This window comes from Azolla caroliniana, unplaced genomic scaffold, assembly GCF_043228905.1.
Source record: "Azolla caroliniana isolate FFs.n. ecotype wild unplaced genomic scaffold, voAzoCaro1.0.p SCAF_17, whole genome shotgun sequence".
Taxonomy (NCBI): Eukaryota; Viridiplantae; Streptophyta; class Polypodiopsida; order Salviniales; family Salviniaceae; genus Azolla; species Azolla caroliniana.
In genome coordinates, this window is record NW_028230452.1 from 8762144 (window position 1) to 8777206 (window position 15063).

General features: G+C 38.0%; 2 protein-coding genes across 4 annotated transcripts in view; one reads left to right on the forward strand and one right to left on the reverse strand.

Annotated features, from left to right (window-relative positions):
- Positions 1–5381, forward strand: part of LOC147853087 (calmodulin-binding receptor-like cytoplasmic kinase 2) — an 84996-nt gene extending 79615 nt beyond the window's left edge. For 2 of the 3 annotated variants that reach the window (XM_087332919.1, XM_087332920.1), the window contains 5 exons: positions 797–965; positions 2200–2289; positions 2373–2671; positions 4877–5121; positions 5298–5381. In XM_087332919.1, coding sequence (XP_087189045.1) covers positions 797–965; positions 2200–2289; positions 2373–2671; positions 4877–5121; positions 5298–5328 — 834 coding nt within the window. In that variant the 3' untranslated portion in view covers positions 5329–5381. Of the gene's footprint in view, positions 1–796; positions 966–2199; positions 2290–2372; positions 2672–4876; positions 5127–5297 lie in introns of all 3 variants that reach the window. The other variant, XM_087332921.1, reaches the window with a different exon arrangement.
- A 5041-nt stretch (positions 5382–10422) lies between these two features.
- Positions 10423–13032, reverse strand: LOC147853089 (glucan endo-1,3-beta-glucosidase 12-like). The gene is made up of 4 exons (XM_087333385.1): positions 12901–13032; positions 11418–12698; positions 11038–11065; positions 10423–10755 (listed from the first exon to the last, which is right to left on the reverse strand). The coding sequence occupies exons 1-4, from the start codon at positions 12968–12970 to the stop codon at positions 10629–10631; spliced, it is 1506 nt and encodes a 501-aa protein (XP_087189511.1). The 5' UTR covers positions 12971–13032; the 3' UTR covers positions 10423–10628.
- Between the last annotated feature and the right edge of the window lie 2031 nt (positions 13033–15063).

The window sequence follows — 15063 nt, forward strand, 5'->3', positions numbered from 1 at the left end:
ATGGAAAAGTACATTCAACTCACTCAATGGAAGTGACAAGTTAAAATAAACGAGGCTTGCATCCTTTAACAGAATTATCCAACACTCACCATTATTGGAAATGACATATTAACATGCGGGCATTGATTAAAAAACCTTGTTGCCTCTGTACTATCCTCCTCTTTGAACGTGTAAGAGACAGCCCAACAGTTATTAAACCGTGTTTTCTGCAACTAAGAATATGTTACTCAGATCAATTTCCCAAAGACTGAGCAATTTAAAACTTAATGATAGAAGGTCAACCTAAGATTCATCTCATTATAGAATATAATTGGAGCACACACATCCAGATGAAAGATACAGCAACACCTTCTACTCACTTCATTGTTGTGTCTGCATTATTCTGTGTGGGTTTCTACATTGTAGTTATGTGATGAGACCAAGACTTCATGCTGCCAACTTCGGCATATGTTTGCATTTGACACCTTGATGCATTTGATGATAAGTTGTCCTTTGGGTTAGCTCTTGTTGGCGAAATTAGAAGCAGGAAGTTTCCGTGATTTCCAATTTAGGCTCTTTTACGCTGGCATGAATCTCCCTGTGGCGTCAATGAGCATATATGGGAAGATTTGATTAATGGAAACAATCTGGCAAGTACTTTTGACGATAAATATGGTTGATGGTGCGGTGTCATTACACATAGTATATGTGGGTTATTTAAATTTGCTTAAGAGTTATGGATTTATTAATATGCTCAATATATTTTAGACATATAGACAGTAACTGATGTGCTCTTCTTTTGAGAAAATTCATGCAGACTACAAATGATGCACAACTGTCAGATGAGTTTCGAAATGAGTTATCCACTTTATCAAGCATAGAACATTTGAATCTCGTAAAGTTTATTGGCTATGCTGAAGAAGGACCTGAACGAATCCTGGTGGTGGAGTATGTCACAAATGGCAATCTACGGGAGCATCTTGACGGTAAAACTCATTATCAGAGCATGACCATTTAAACATTAGACTATCTATCCTCTATGACATCACACTCTTATATTGTTTCTCTTCTTTCATTCTTCAATTAAATTGAAGCTAATGCTTTCACATGTTCAGCTCTGTTAGTTCATAGGCTTTAGCAAGCATGCTATACATGATAGTATTTTCAGAATGGTTTGTTCCCTGTAGAACATTCATTTGTATTCCATATGAGCATCTTTATGTCCTTGTGACCACGTTTATGAAGATATCCCATATTTCATATGAGCGTCTTTATGTCCTTGTGACCACGTTTATGAAGATATCCCATATTTCATATGAGCGTCTTTATGTCCTTGTGCTTAATTGACCACGTTTATGAAATATTGGGGTATCAAATGAGAATTTAAAAACCAGATCCAATCTGAGATAATAGTTTAAAAACCTAATAGTAATAAGAATTAATGATAAACTTTTGATTATTGTTTAATCAGCAGCTGCTGGAACCTTCTAGAGATCAAGAAGGAAAGAAAGAAATATTAACGTGCTTAAAAGACCATAATGACCTATAATATCTGACAAAGATTTCAACCGTATATGTTTGCTTGTCAACGCAAGTAACAGTAGTACAAATCCAAAGAAAAATGTCCTATGTGAGGTTCCTAAAACTAAATGGCTTAAAATGTAATCATGAATCATGGGTAACCAACAATCATGCTGGGTGGAAAGAAAGTTCGTGAAACAAGGTTGGTGATAAACATAATTAAATGACTTCTTATGAAAATCTCGCTTTGATGCCATAAATGGAGCATTCCAATGTGGAGTGTTGCTCTATCTGTGGTTCAAAATGACTAATGTTGTAAAAGATGAACATACTTTTGGGCTATAGATAAACTGTTTATGAGAATCCAGCTCTAATGCCATAAATGGACCATTGCATTGTTGAGTGTTGCTCTATATGTGGTTGATGTTGAAGTTGTGAGGATTGCTTTGATCTTTTTCTTGTTCATTGTCATCCTGAAGTTTCTTGTCCCTCTATTGAGAGAGACTTCTTATCTTGTTGGATGTTTATGTGGATACTATGCATTTTGAAAACGTTAAGGTGGGGATCTAGTATTGTTACATTGATAATGCTATGGTGTTTACATGCAAGTAATAATGGCTACTCTACTCTACCCTTTCTATTTTATTTTTCATAAATTCATCAATGATTGATAATAACTGTAGTGATGTACCATCGCAGGGTTATATGGAACAGTTCTTGATCTGCCTACACGGTTGGATATTGCCATAGATGTAGCACATGCTATAACATATCTGCATCTTTATGCTGGTAGGATAATTATACTTGCCTATATTTACTCTTTGTCTTTCTGGTGCATAGAACTGATGCCATTAAGATGAATATATCTCCAGATCAATCCATCATCCATCGTGATATAAAGTCAACAAATATACTCTTAACGGAAAATTTTCGAGCAAAGGTGGCTGACTTTGGATTCTCCCGGCTTGGTCCGACAAATTTTGAAGCAACTCATGTGTCGACACAGGTGAAGGGAACAGCAGGATATCTAGATCCTGAGTATCTGAAGACATACCAGCTAACACAAAAGAGTGATGTCTATTCCTTCGGGGTTCTCCTTGTAGAGATATTTACAGGAAGGAGACCAATTGAACAAAAGAGAGTGGCAAAGGAGAGGATAACAACAAGATGGGTATGTTGCCGGGATTTAGTCTTCTGACAGTTTGAGATTTCATGCTTGCATGTGAATTGACTTTCTTGCTGTGGGTGAATTGAATTTGTATCATGTATGATGTTGTCTTATCTTCGAGAACAGCAAATCAAAATAAACTTAACTAGGTAAAAAACTAAATAGAAATAGAATTACGATGTGACTAAAGAATCTCCTCGTCTATAGATGTAAGATTCTCAAACCAGATATATTGTACTTTTTGTCTTTAAAAGATCATTAGCACTGGTTGGTCCAGGATGGAGAGGTCTCCAAAGCGAGGGAAGCACCTGCAATGACGGCAGATAATGACCTTTATCTGTCGACATGACAAGGGTTCTGGTATCGTAGTCCACAGGGCTGGGGCTATGTGCACAACAAATTGCTATAGCCTCAGTTCTAGCAAGACCCATGCAGTTGGTCCTCATTCCATTACCTTGCATAGTGGGTTGAAACCTTGCTTAAGGAGGCAATATCTACCTCTTATTTCATAAAAACCAGCACATTGGGGGTTAATATTTGCAATGCCATATTCCAATTTTTGGCATTCTAACATCTTGCCACGTCAACCTTAGTGCCTCTAGTAATCTGTCCTCAATGATCACATACTTCATAGCATCAGCTTAGAGCTCCAATAGAACTTTTACTCCACATCGCTTAAACCATTTCATAATGTCAAGCACCCAGCCACATGAGAGGATATTGCTCTTATTTTTGTACCTTGCATCCTATGTTCCAAGATTGTTTCTACAATCTGTTATCAGGCATATTCTTAACTTTTGTGATATACTCTTTGCATGGCTAGTACCTGTATGATGCGACCACCTGTTTCTAATAGCATGATAGGAAAGGATGTTGAGGATTTTACCCCAATTGTCTACATAAGAACATGGATTTTCTCTATTTCATTCCATGCACATAGGGAGAAGTGCCACTCCATAAAGCAACACTTGGACCACCATAGCATTGGATGGCATCAATGCTACTTCCAATCCTCAAGTGTCACGTAGGTTGCATCGATTCTTGAACATATAATAACTATTCCAACCTGCTTCCAATCCTCGGCCTATTTGTTGATGGGACATTAATACCAATATACTTGAAGATTTACACTTGCATTGGTTCTCCCTTTTATATAAAAGTGGGGCAGCATCTTGGTTGTATTGCCATCATTTTCATTTTCTCCACGTTAACAGTTAGCCCAGTGATTTGGCAGAACGTGTCCAATACATCAAGTCATCATATGTCTCATGAATTACTGTAGACACTCAGCTTGCGAGAAGTGATATTCATCCGCCACTAGGTTTTCATTGCATACATTGCATATCTTCATACTAGGGTGATGATGCCATACTGCTATCTCAGCACCTAACTTGTGTGACTGAGTTCAAAGTGTTGTTAAGACTCTCCAGAGGGGTGTAATAAGATGTGTTTGGATACATTTCTAGCATTCTATCTTTTATTGGGGGTTAACATTTGCCAAAATTTGAAATTTTAGCGTCTTGTGTCTTCATCCTTGGTGCCTGTAATAATCTATCTGAGATGGTCAAATGCTTCATTAGCATCACCTCTGAGCTCCAATAGATTTTTTAATCCCTGTCTTTTAAACCATTTCATAATGTCAAAGCATCCAGCTAGATAAGAGGATTTTGTGCTTATAGCCTTTTCTTATCTTGCATCCTATGTTCCAAGCGTATTTTGGCAATTGGTATTTGGGCATGTTCTTGACTTTTGTGATATACTTTATTCTCTTTGCATGGCAAGTACCTATATGGGCTGAGCACCTGTATTTAATAGCATGACAGCAGAGAGAGAGAGAGAGAGAGAGAGAGAGAGAGAGAGAGAGAGAGAGAGAGAGAGACCAGATGGATGTAGCTCAGTTGGTAAGTACCTATATGGGCAGAGCACCTGTATTTAATAGCATGACAGCACAGAGAGAGAGAGAGAGACCCCAGATGGATGTAGCTCAGTTGGTAAGGTTGCCCAATGGAGACCAGGAGGTCATGGGTTCAACCCCTACATTCCACAGTGGCATCTAGTAAATTAAGAGGATATGTATGGAGTAATAGAGAGGTGAGAAATTGGGTTTCGAACCCAAGACATAGTGCTAATAGTGTAACAAGTTACCATTAGGGTAAGCTAATTAAGAGAGAGAGAGAGAGAGAGAGAGAGAGAGAGAATTTATGACAGGCTTTCCAGATGTTTCTGGATGGGAAACATCTCGAGCTACTTGATCCAAAGCTTGAAAGAAGCCCATCAGCAAGCTTGATGGTTGAGAAGGTGCTAGAATTGGCATTCACTTGTGCAGCTCCAACAAAACAAGGCCGGCCTACTATGAAGAAGACTGCTGAAATACTGTGGGATGTTAGGAAAGACTATCAGACATTGTGGAGAGATCGTACAACTTTGTTGAACTCCGATTCACAAAAATCGCAGTAAGGTCAAATATATTTTCACACATTAACTGTGTCTCTTATTAGCTCTGCTAATATGTAGTATATACATGTAAAGCTTCATATGGTTGCATCCTGCTTGTCCTCTTGTTTGGTCATCAACATTATATTATTAGGGATAATGAAAGTAAAACTCACAGATGGTTGTGTTGTGTCAGAATCATGTGTTCTGTTGACCCATCTATATAGGAGGGGATCTTGTGTTGAAGCATTTGCCAGTTCATGTAAATATTATTTTTGCATACTGCAGGGCATTTTTTAATTTGTTAGGTCATTTCCCATGAAACACTAAGGGAGTTTATTCTTATGTATTTATTCCATATCTGGATTGTGCTACCATATTTGTAAGTTTACATTAGAAAAACGTGCGATTGGTCCAATTCGATTCTGGGCTATTTCACTCTAAATAATCTCATGTTTGAAGATATTTGTTAATAATTTACTCTAAATCACATCATCCTGTTTGAAGGCACTAAGTTTCAATTAGACAGACATGCGGTTTATCCAAAATGATTGTGGGCCCTTTCACCCAAATTGCGTCTGAACGTCTTGTAAGACCAAATTTGGCATTAATGTCAGTCCTACTATTTGCTTTTTGTTGGTAAGTTTGATATCACAAAATCTTGGATAATTCTTCAATTGCTTCTGAATGTCTTGTGAGACCAAATTTGGCATTAATATCAGCTCTACTATTGCTTTTTGTTTGTAAGTTTGCTATCACAAAATCTTGGATAATTCTTCAATTGGTCAGCTACTCATGTAAAATTTCTTTTGTGAACTCCCCTGAATATTACGGTTGTTATATAGTTTCCAAAGCTTGATTATGGGGTGTGGCCATATTGAAATAGTAACATATTATATGTTAAATAAAGCATAATGTAAAGGCATGCCAAAAGGACAATCTAAAAGCATAGACAAAGCACCATGTAAAAGCACTCCTTTTGCATTAACGTGCATGTGATTTAACAAGTTATTGTTTATTGCCAAGTTTTGGTATTGCTCTTACATATGTTATCGTAGGTGAAACTTTTTAATGGGTTTGAATCTTTATACATTGGGTTTAATATGTTAAATTTGCTTTATATTTGTTGTTTTAGATTATACACACTAAATTTGCTCCTAAGAACATGACATTATCCATCCATTTTTACAACCCAAAATCAATGACCCTTTTCTAGCACAAAAATTGGACTAGAAATCACTCCAAGTACCCAAGGATTGAAAACTAAAGACAACGTAATAATATGATATTCTAGACAAGTATGGTCATGTTTTCAGGACATATCATCAAGTCAAAATGATCTATGAGACTCCAAGTCTTCATCGTAGTTTTTATTGTATAAATCTTATACAATTAGTTATAATAGTATGAGGACACCCATCACTAAATAAATTCACATTTTGAGCAAATGCCATACGTTTATTCATATCATTAGATATAAATGCTTATATATTCTTTTCATGCTATTCAGCAACATAGAACTCTTCCATATTGGGATTTCGATGATCTTTTCATGTTTCATAGGAGTATTCTAAATGTTAGTACCAAATAAAAGGATTTGATGTACATAAGAAAAATCTTATTGAGCTTCCCACTAGTGAAATATAAGTTATTATTAAAGAAAGATTGTCTTGTATAAAGAAATTGCCAACCCAATCCTTTGCGGCATGAGCCAATGTTCCTCTTTAGGTTGAGATTTCGAGTGGCAAACTCTCCTTGGGCATGTTATATCACAAAAATATATGAGGATGACGGAACTTACGTGTTCATAACAAGATTTGAATCAAAACAATAATATATTTTGAAAAACACTTAAGCATGGTTACAATAGGCATTTTTTATGAGGAGAGTTATTGTGTCTCATGATTTAGGCTTATATATTTGGGGTTTTCGGTGCTTGTTCAAACAAAAAACTTTCCTCTTTAGGTTGAGATTTCGTCTAGTGAGCCCTCGGGCATGTTATTATATTACAAGAATATATGAAGATGACGGAACTTACATGTTTATAACAAGAATTGAATCAAAACAATAATATATTTTGAAAAACACTTAAGCATGGTTACAATAGGCATTTGTTATGAAGAGAGTTATTGTGTCTCATGATGTAGGATTATATATTTGGGGTTTTTGGTGCTTGTTCAAATCCAACACTTTCCAATCAAATGTTTCACCAATACTAAGTGCGGCATTTGACTCATCCATATTGGTCCTCATCTATTTTGGTCTTCTCTCAACTTGGCTACGATTCTCACACTTGAATGATTCACACAAATTTCCTAATTCCCTATGGTCCTAGGGCCTTCATAAAGAGCTCCACACTATTGTCCTCCTTGGAACACAACTCCAACTTCACCTTCTCACAAAAAATGAATTCTTGTATAAAATTGTGGAGCTGGATCTCAATATGCTTGGTTTACTCAGCTTTGGTAATTTGAGGTAAGACTCAGTTGAGTGTCAACATGTCATTAGCAAGGTGCAACAAACACAACAACAATTGCATTGGTATTGTTCGAAAATTATTGTTGATTTAGGGGGAGGGGTTTTTTTCATCGAAATTTCCATTAAGATCATCATGGGAGTCATTCGGTTGTAAACCATTGATCACACGAAAGTGTGGGTTTTTTGGTAAATGGAAAATGACTTTCGTAGTTTCACTTGTGTTGCATACCAAAGTGACCCTTCGTTGTTTTGATTCATAGTGAGCACATGTTTACAATTCTTTCCTAAATAAGTAAATTTGAACGTGATAATAAATACAAAGCAAATTTTAGTAGGGCTTCTTTAAAAGATGGATCAACTGCCCTCGATTATATAATAAATGAACCTTGCTCCATATGATGAGAATAGATTTTGAATATAAGGTTTAGAGGGGAGATCCTTGATTCATCCTAGTGACTCTATGACCCAACAATGAGCTCATCAACAACCCATGTGATGCTTCCTCATAGGATTTGATGAATCTACAAAAGAGATCATAATGAAAGTGGTTTACGATTTATAGATTCCTTAATTTTATCGTAGTTCTTATTTAGATATTCCCAAAATGACTTCAGCCATTCATGGGTATGATAGGGGTTTCTCTTGATTTCTTATTTACATCCCCTAGTTGTTTCTTTTATACATCTTATCTTGATTATTTTTGGGCAAACATTTTTTAGGGCTCAAAGTTTGTAAACATTTACCAAGAAAGAATGTGTGTATGTTTGTAGCTTACATTACTAAAGCTCTACACAAAAACTTATTGCATCTACTTGGCATCATATTAGAGAACCCCAAATCTTGACCCCGATTGAGGAAACACTTTTATAGCATTCTAATGTAAAGTTCTTACTTATATAACAAGCAAGACTTATCTTGTGGTTGAAGAAATATGAGTGCAAAACAAGCAAGACTTACATCTGCTTTCAAGATACAATTGTCACATCCTTGCATTGCATTGCTTGGTACACCAAGAAAAGGTACAACATAAATGATGGTGGCTCTTGTGTGGATTTCATACAAATGGAATGTATCTCTTGTAGAGACTCCATGCATCCAAAATTCACTTTCACATTATGTGGGTGATCTATGCAATTATGTGAACAAGATTGGGATGAGTTAGGTGTCCAAGAGGTTATTAAAGGTAATTGCAAGCACCAATTTATATGAATTAATGGATGCCAACAACAATGGGGAATACATTTACTAGGATACAAGGCACATGGATCATACCAATACTGCTAGATAATGGAGAGAGATCATTGCATGGCAAGTCATTTCCACTCGAAGACATTTGTATTTCGTCATTGCCTCACTACAACACACCAACCAATTTGATTCCATGACCCCTAACCATCATGCATCCCACACACATCATATACATATCATTTCCATGGATATTTAAGAAGTCATGATTCCTTACCAACTGTAAAGCCTTCACGAGTATGCATATCATTTTCATGGATCTTTATGAAAGCTAATATTTATATTTGTGATCTCAAGAATATGATTTGCTCCAAGTTGTAAAGGCTCTAATGCATTATTATGCATCTTAGGAAACATTGTCAATTTTGTTTCCATGTGGTTGGTAGTTTGCCGGTTTACACTCTAGAATCAAAGTCAAAGAAATGAGAAAAACTGAAGTTCCATCCTTGCGCCATGGGCCCAATCTTGTCCCATAGGTTGCTATCAACCTCCTATCAATCTAAAAAGAAAACATATATATTTCTATGGTTTTCTTTAATTATCATGTTCAACAACACACATACGCACATACTGACACTCCCGACAATCCTTCACATAAAAATTTCCTACATTAGCCCTAAATGTTGATTATTGCACCATCCACCTCAGGTTGCTATCAACCTCCTATCAATCTAAAAAGAAAACATATCTCTTTCTATGGTTTTCTTTAATTATCATGTACAAGAACACACATTCGCACATACCGACACTCCCGACAATCCTTCACATAAAAATTTCCTACATTAGCCCTACATTTTGATTATTCCACCATCCACCTCAGGCATAAACATTTTAGGGCAACTAGGCAGATACAGAAAGCCATGGTCATTTCATGATCTCCTCTAAATTGAGTGCCATTAATGAAAACTCCCATTGTCCAGCCCAAATGAACTAGGCATAAAAGACCATCCAGAAGATTCTCTAGTACAAGCTTAGGAATATCACATTTTATTAGACATGGTACCTTTCGAGTTCCTAGAGAGAAATCCATGTTGGAATGGCATATAAAAGCATTGGAGAAGAAAATTTGTTCGCCACGTCAATGACTCAAAACAATCTACATACATAATATGAGTGATTCTTCTTGGTGCTTTAAGTTGTGACAAAGGACATCACCACATCATGTTAAATCATGTTATGTTATTGTGTGTGTGCATTACCTATTTCTTTTGTTATTCATGTTTCTTGTACGATTTCTATCCCAATTGATGTTCGCAATATAATATAATCAGCATGTCAAAAAACATACATATACATCTCCCAACTGAGGAAGAAATCACAAACGAGGAAGAGATTCCACTATGATAATGGCTGCATCGTGTGTCGCAAGATTCTCATTTTCAATCAATCAATGGAGTCCATTCGAGGGAGCGATTCCATGCCGGACTACGATGCATCCTTGAGAATCGAGACGATGCTAGGTTGCCCGGAGAAATGAAAATTGAGCACAAAACTATAACTAAATGGGAGCTCCTACTTTGGGGAAAAACAAAAAGAGAATATAGAAAAAGAAAAAGGAAAGGGGGGGGAGGGTGTTTGATGTTACCAAAAGAAGCCTAATCAGAAGTCTCTTGCTCATAAAGGGAACCAGGCAAAAAGAAAGTTTGGTTTCTGTCGGTGTACAAAATTGTGAAATACTTCACGTGAAGAAAGAAGAGTTATAAAAGAATGAGAGAAAGTAGATTAGGAGATGCTTAAAGTGTTTTGTTGTCATGTGGATCTCCCCCCCCTCCCCCTTCCATATACCACTAGGAAGGACTAGGGACTATAGGATGCAAAATAAGACCAAAGAGAATGTGAACCAAACACTCGCACTCGGAATACTTCTCCATGGCGACGATGATGGTGAGAATGATGCCCCAAATGTTCCACTGCTGTTCGATATCCCCGAACTGTTAGAAAAAAAAAAAAAAGGAAACCAAGTTTGGGTAAGGATTCATTCTAAGTTCATATTGATGAAAGGATTTGTGCGAGAAATGTCCAATTCTTGCGATGATTTCACAACATTATGAGATTATAGAGGCAGGCTGAGGTGTAATGGCATATGTATAAAGGGCCCATGGAACTCTGAAGCCATGTAAGAATTGAGCCTAGCCTTCATAAACCGATAATGGTGAAAAATCGAATCGGAAAACAAAACACAAGAAAGAGACCACATTGCCGACTGTACTTACTCGGTTTGGAAAACACATGATCCATAACCTGAGAATAGGTCAGAGAAAAAAACAGCACCACCAATACAACATTAAGTTAGTAATTATCATTGGAAATTCAAGTCAGCAAATCAAATCATTCAAATTCATCCCCTACCGACAATGGCTGCACACAAGAAATTGAATGTGCATCACTTTAGATACAATAGCTACATGAAGACACACATGCATACATCCACACTTGCTGTGAATCAAGCAACATATGGTGAAGACCCAAAAATATGCTATGGCATGCCAAGCTCAAAACACATATAGCCATCTATATCTTCAATGTCTGAAGATTGATGGAGCAAACACTTTTAGAGAAGGGCAAAGAAAAGTTGAAGAAAATCCATGCTTACTCGGGTTCGAAGTGGTAATCATTGCCGTCCCGCCGAAATTGCAAGCTGCGGAGTTATCTCCACTTCTCTGGTAGTAGCTGTTATAGGCATAGGAAGCATGGTTGACAAAGGTATCAGGCAAGAAGCACGCTTGGCCTTGTTGGATAGGTCCGCAATCGGCATTCCCTTGGCCGCACGCGTAGTTCAAGCCTTCCTCGAGGCTCTCATTGCTCGCGCTCGGTATAGCCACGCACCAAGTGCCCCCGGTCCCATTGAAGCTCTGGGGGGATCCGCTCTCCGAATTGTTCACATCTAGGTAGTAGAAGCTATCTTCATTGACATCGAACACGCCCCAGTTCCTCTCCGAGCTTTTGCCGGGCTTCTTGTCCTCGTCGAAGACGGAGAAGATGAAGGCTTGCAGAGGGTGTCCAGGCTGGTGGGGTGTCCCCGTCTCATTGATCACGAACTCCATGAGATGGTTGTTATATGCAGCCGCATTCTGCACTGTGGCCGCAACCTCATCGCTATCTCCTTTGGTCGGCCACCCGGTCTCGCTCACAACCACACTCAGCTCACTATGACCCATCCCTTCCAATGCAAAGTAGACGGCATCAAGCTGTGCGAAGAGCAACCCGGTGTAGGAGAGATTGGTCTTGGGGTCGACCACATTCTTCTTGGGCTGGAACAGGGCATAGTCCAGAGCCACACTGTCTTGCTCAAACATGTAGGCATGGTAAGGGTAGGCATTGACCATGTAGAAGGAGCCTGTCTGCTTGAGGAAGTCGAGGATGGGCTTCACGAAGGAGTCGGCGAGGGAGGTGTTGAAAGCGGCAGAGGAGGGAGGGAAGGAGGACTGGAGGATGGCCATGGAGTGGGCAGTGGAGACCTTGATCTCATTGGCCAAGTTTGCTTTGGTGAGGCCAGTGTGTATGTTGAGCATGGCAGGGAGGACCAGGGGAGCCAAATGTGGGGTAAGGTTCGGGACCTCGACACCTACCGTCACTACCGAGATGGTGAATCCCGAGAGGGCCACGAGCGGAGACAGCACTGAATTGACCCATGCATCAGCTAGTTGCTCTGTTTGGAAGTTTGGGAGCTCTTCATTGGGTATGGTGATTACAAGGTCTATGTTGGTCCCTGCAAAGGCTGTAATCACTGAGGTGTTGTAGTCATAGATCCTCACCTTGCTTATGGATTGCTTGGCTAGGAACTGAGCTACACTCTGTGGTGATGGAAGGTTGTCTCCATTCCTTCCATAGCAGAAACCTATGCTCCCACCATTCACTCTTCTCATCATCCCCACTGAAAACACACAAAAAGCATCCCATCCGATTTCTTTTGAGCAAACCAAAAGCCAAAAGCCCAAAAAAAAAACAAGAAAAATGTTAACTCTTTGCTGGGAAAATTTCTTCTTCTTGTTCTAGTTTTCTTTTCTTTTCCTGCAGACACAATTTTTGCTTTATGGATAGCTTCTTAGTTTTTCTTTTTTTCTTTTTGAGTTTACCTGATGTAAGCGTAAGGAAGTTGAGGAGGAGGAGTAGGGTTGTGAGCAGGGGTAGTGAGGAGGTCTCCATTGGAGAAGAGATTTTGCAGGATCAGAGAGAGAGAGAGAGAGAGAGAGAGAGAGAGAGATAGATCTGAGGAAGATGAAGGAGAAAGAGTGAGTAGGCGGCAGGTGTGGAGATAGATTAGACAGAGAGAAGGGGTTTTGTTTTGTGTGTGAAAAAGAGACCTGTAAAGAGAGTGTGTGCGTTAATAATAAGACTCAGGATTGATTACTCACACTCGCCAGTAGCAGAGTAGTAGTAGTAGGCTTAGCTAAGAAGCTCACTTCTGCTCCTTTTTTGTTTTTTGCTTTTTGGTTGCTTTCTAAAAAAGCCCAAATTCTTGTTGTTGTTCAAACGGTTATGTTGCTTCCTCTTCTCTCCTCTTTTGTCTTTCTTTCTTTCTTTCAGGGTAAAAAGCAGAACGCAAACGCAAACGCAACCACAACCACAGCATTCTTCATGGGTTTTTTTTCTCCCCTTTTTCTGATTAAAATTTCCAATCAATAAATAAATAAATATTTCCTATGTTTTTTAGACGTCGACGAAAAGCTGGAGATAAAAATAAAAATTATTACTTAAATTAATTAATTTGTAATTAGTTTGCTCATTTGCAATTTTTTTAGTCTCTCAATAAACAAACCAGACAAAAAAGAAGAAGAAGTTATTACCAAACGCCCAACGCTTCTTATTGTTTATTTTACTCCTGTCTACATACTTATGTATTTATCTATACATACTTACTATTCACTATTCTTCTTTTACTATTTATTGTTCGCTCTTGTTTATTTATTTATTATTTGCTTTTGTTTGTTTATTCTATTAATTTTATTTGCGCTTGTTAATTAATTAATTATTATTTGCTCTTGTTTATTTATTATTTGCTATTGTTCATTTACCTCATTCTTCGTACCTCATCTCATCTACCCCGTCCTCTCTCTCTCTCTCTCTCTCTCTCTCTCTCTCTCTCTCTTTGTGTTGTTGTTTTCACCACGTATCTATTTATCTTTTACCCTCAATTATTCATCACCAATTTCCATCTCTATCATCTTCCTCGTCTTCATCATCATACATGTTGTATCATGTACATGTATGATTCTAATCCAATCTTGTCGTATGACGAACCACACGTGTCGCGAGATACCTGCTCCCCTCATATCTATGTATGCTCATAGTCTATAGATACATCTAGATGATGATGTTCCTCACAATCACAGAGATGACACTCAATGATATATCCTATCGGCGAAAACAAATGTGCAAATGAATAAATTCCTTTGCTTGATTACCTGTGTCAAGAGGGCATGCCATGCTTACATTCCTAATAAATATACTTGTGAAGAAGTTCCTAAGCATGGTGCGTCTATTGCCATCGCTTTTGATGTATCACTTCTCCTCATGCAATCATGCTCAATCTCACAATTTCAGGTCACCTCTCATAGCAAAATATAACACATATATGCTTGACTCCTACCCAAGGTGCTCTCTAAGTACCAAGATATGCATTGCAAGGAAATGTGTAGATAAAGTTCTTGAGTTGCATAGTCAAATTTGCTATTTTTTGTCTTGTCGCGTGGAGGGGTGTTTCTCCCAATAAAATGTTATGCCCAATGAAAGGTTGAGAGGTCATAATGCGTTTCTCTTTTCGTTGGTTGCACGTAAGGTTGCCTTGTCACATGCATTTGTGTGTGTGTACGTGAATGTAAATAGTACACACATATGTAAAGAGTAATTGGGCCTAAATTTTATAAACCTTTGGAAGTCTATCTAATAACACAAGAAGTGTGGAAGCAAGAATACAAAATCAAGATTTGAAAAAAAAGCAATACGAAAGGCTCGATAGGTTGAATTTTGGATGCCCAAGTTGCACGTTGAAGATCTTTGAAATACATTGGCAATTGCCATAGATAGGCTTGGAAATCTTGATGCGTGAGTAAGGAATGATGACCCAAAATCATTTTCATTCACATTCGATGCTCGGAATTGCTGCAATTGGGTTCTCCACATCTTATGCTTAGATCATACTAAATAAATTTTATAGAGATTGATTGAGCATGTCACTAGCATGGAGACAAAAGAGATCAAGAGGAATCTAACAATTTCAACATGAACACACATGCATG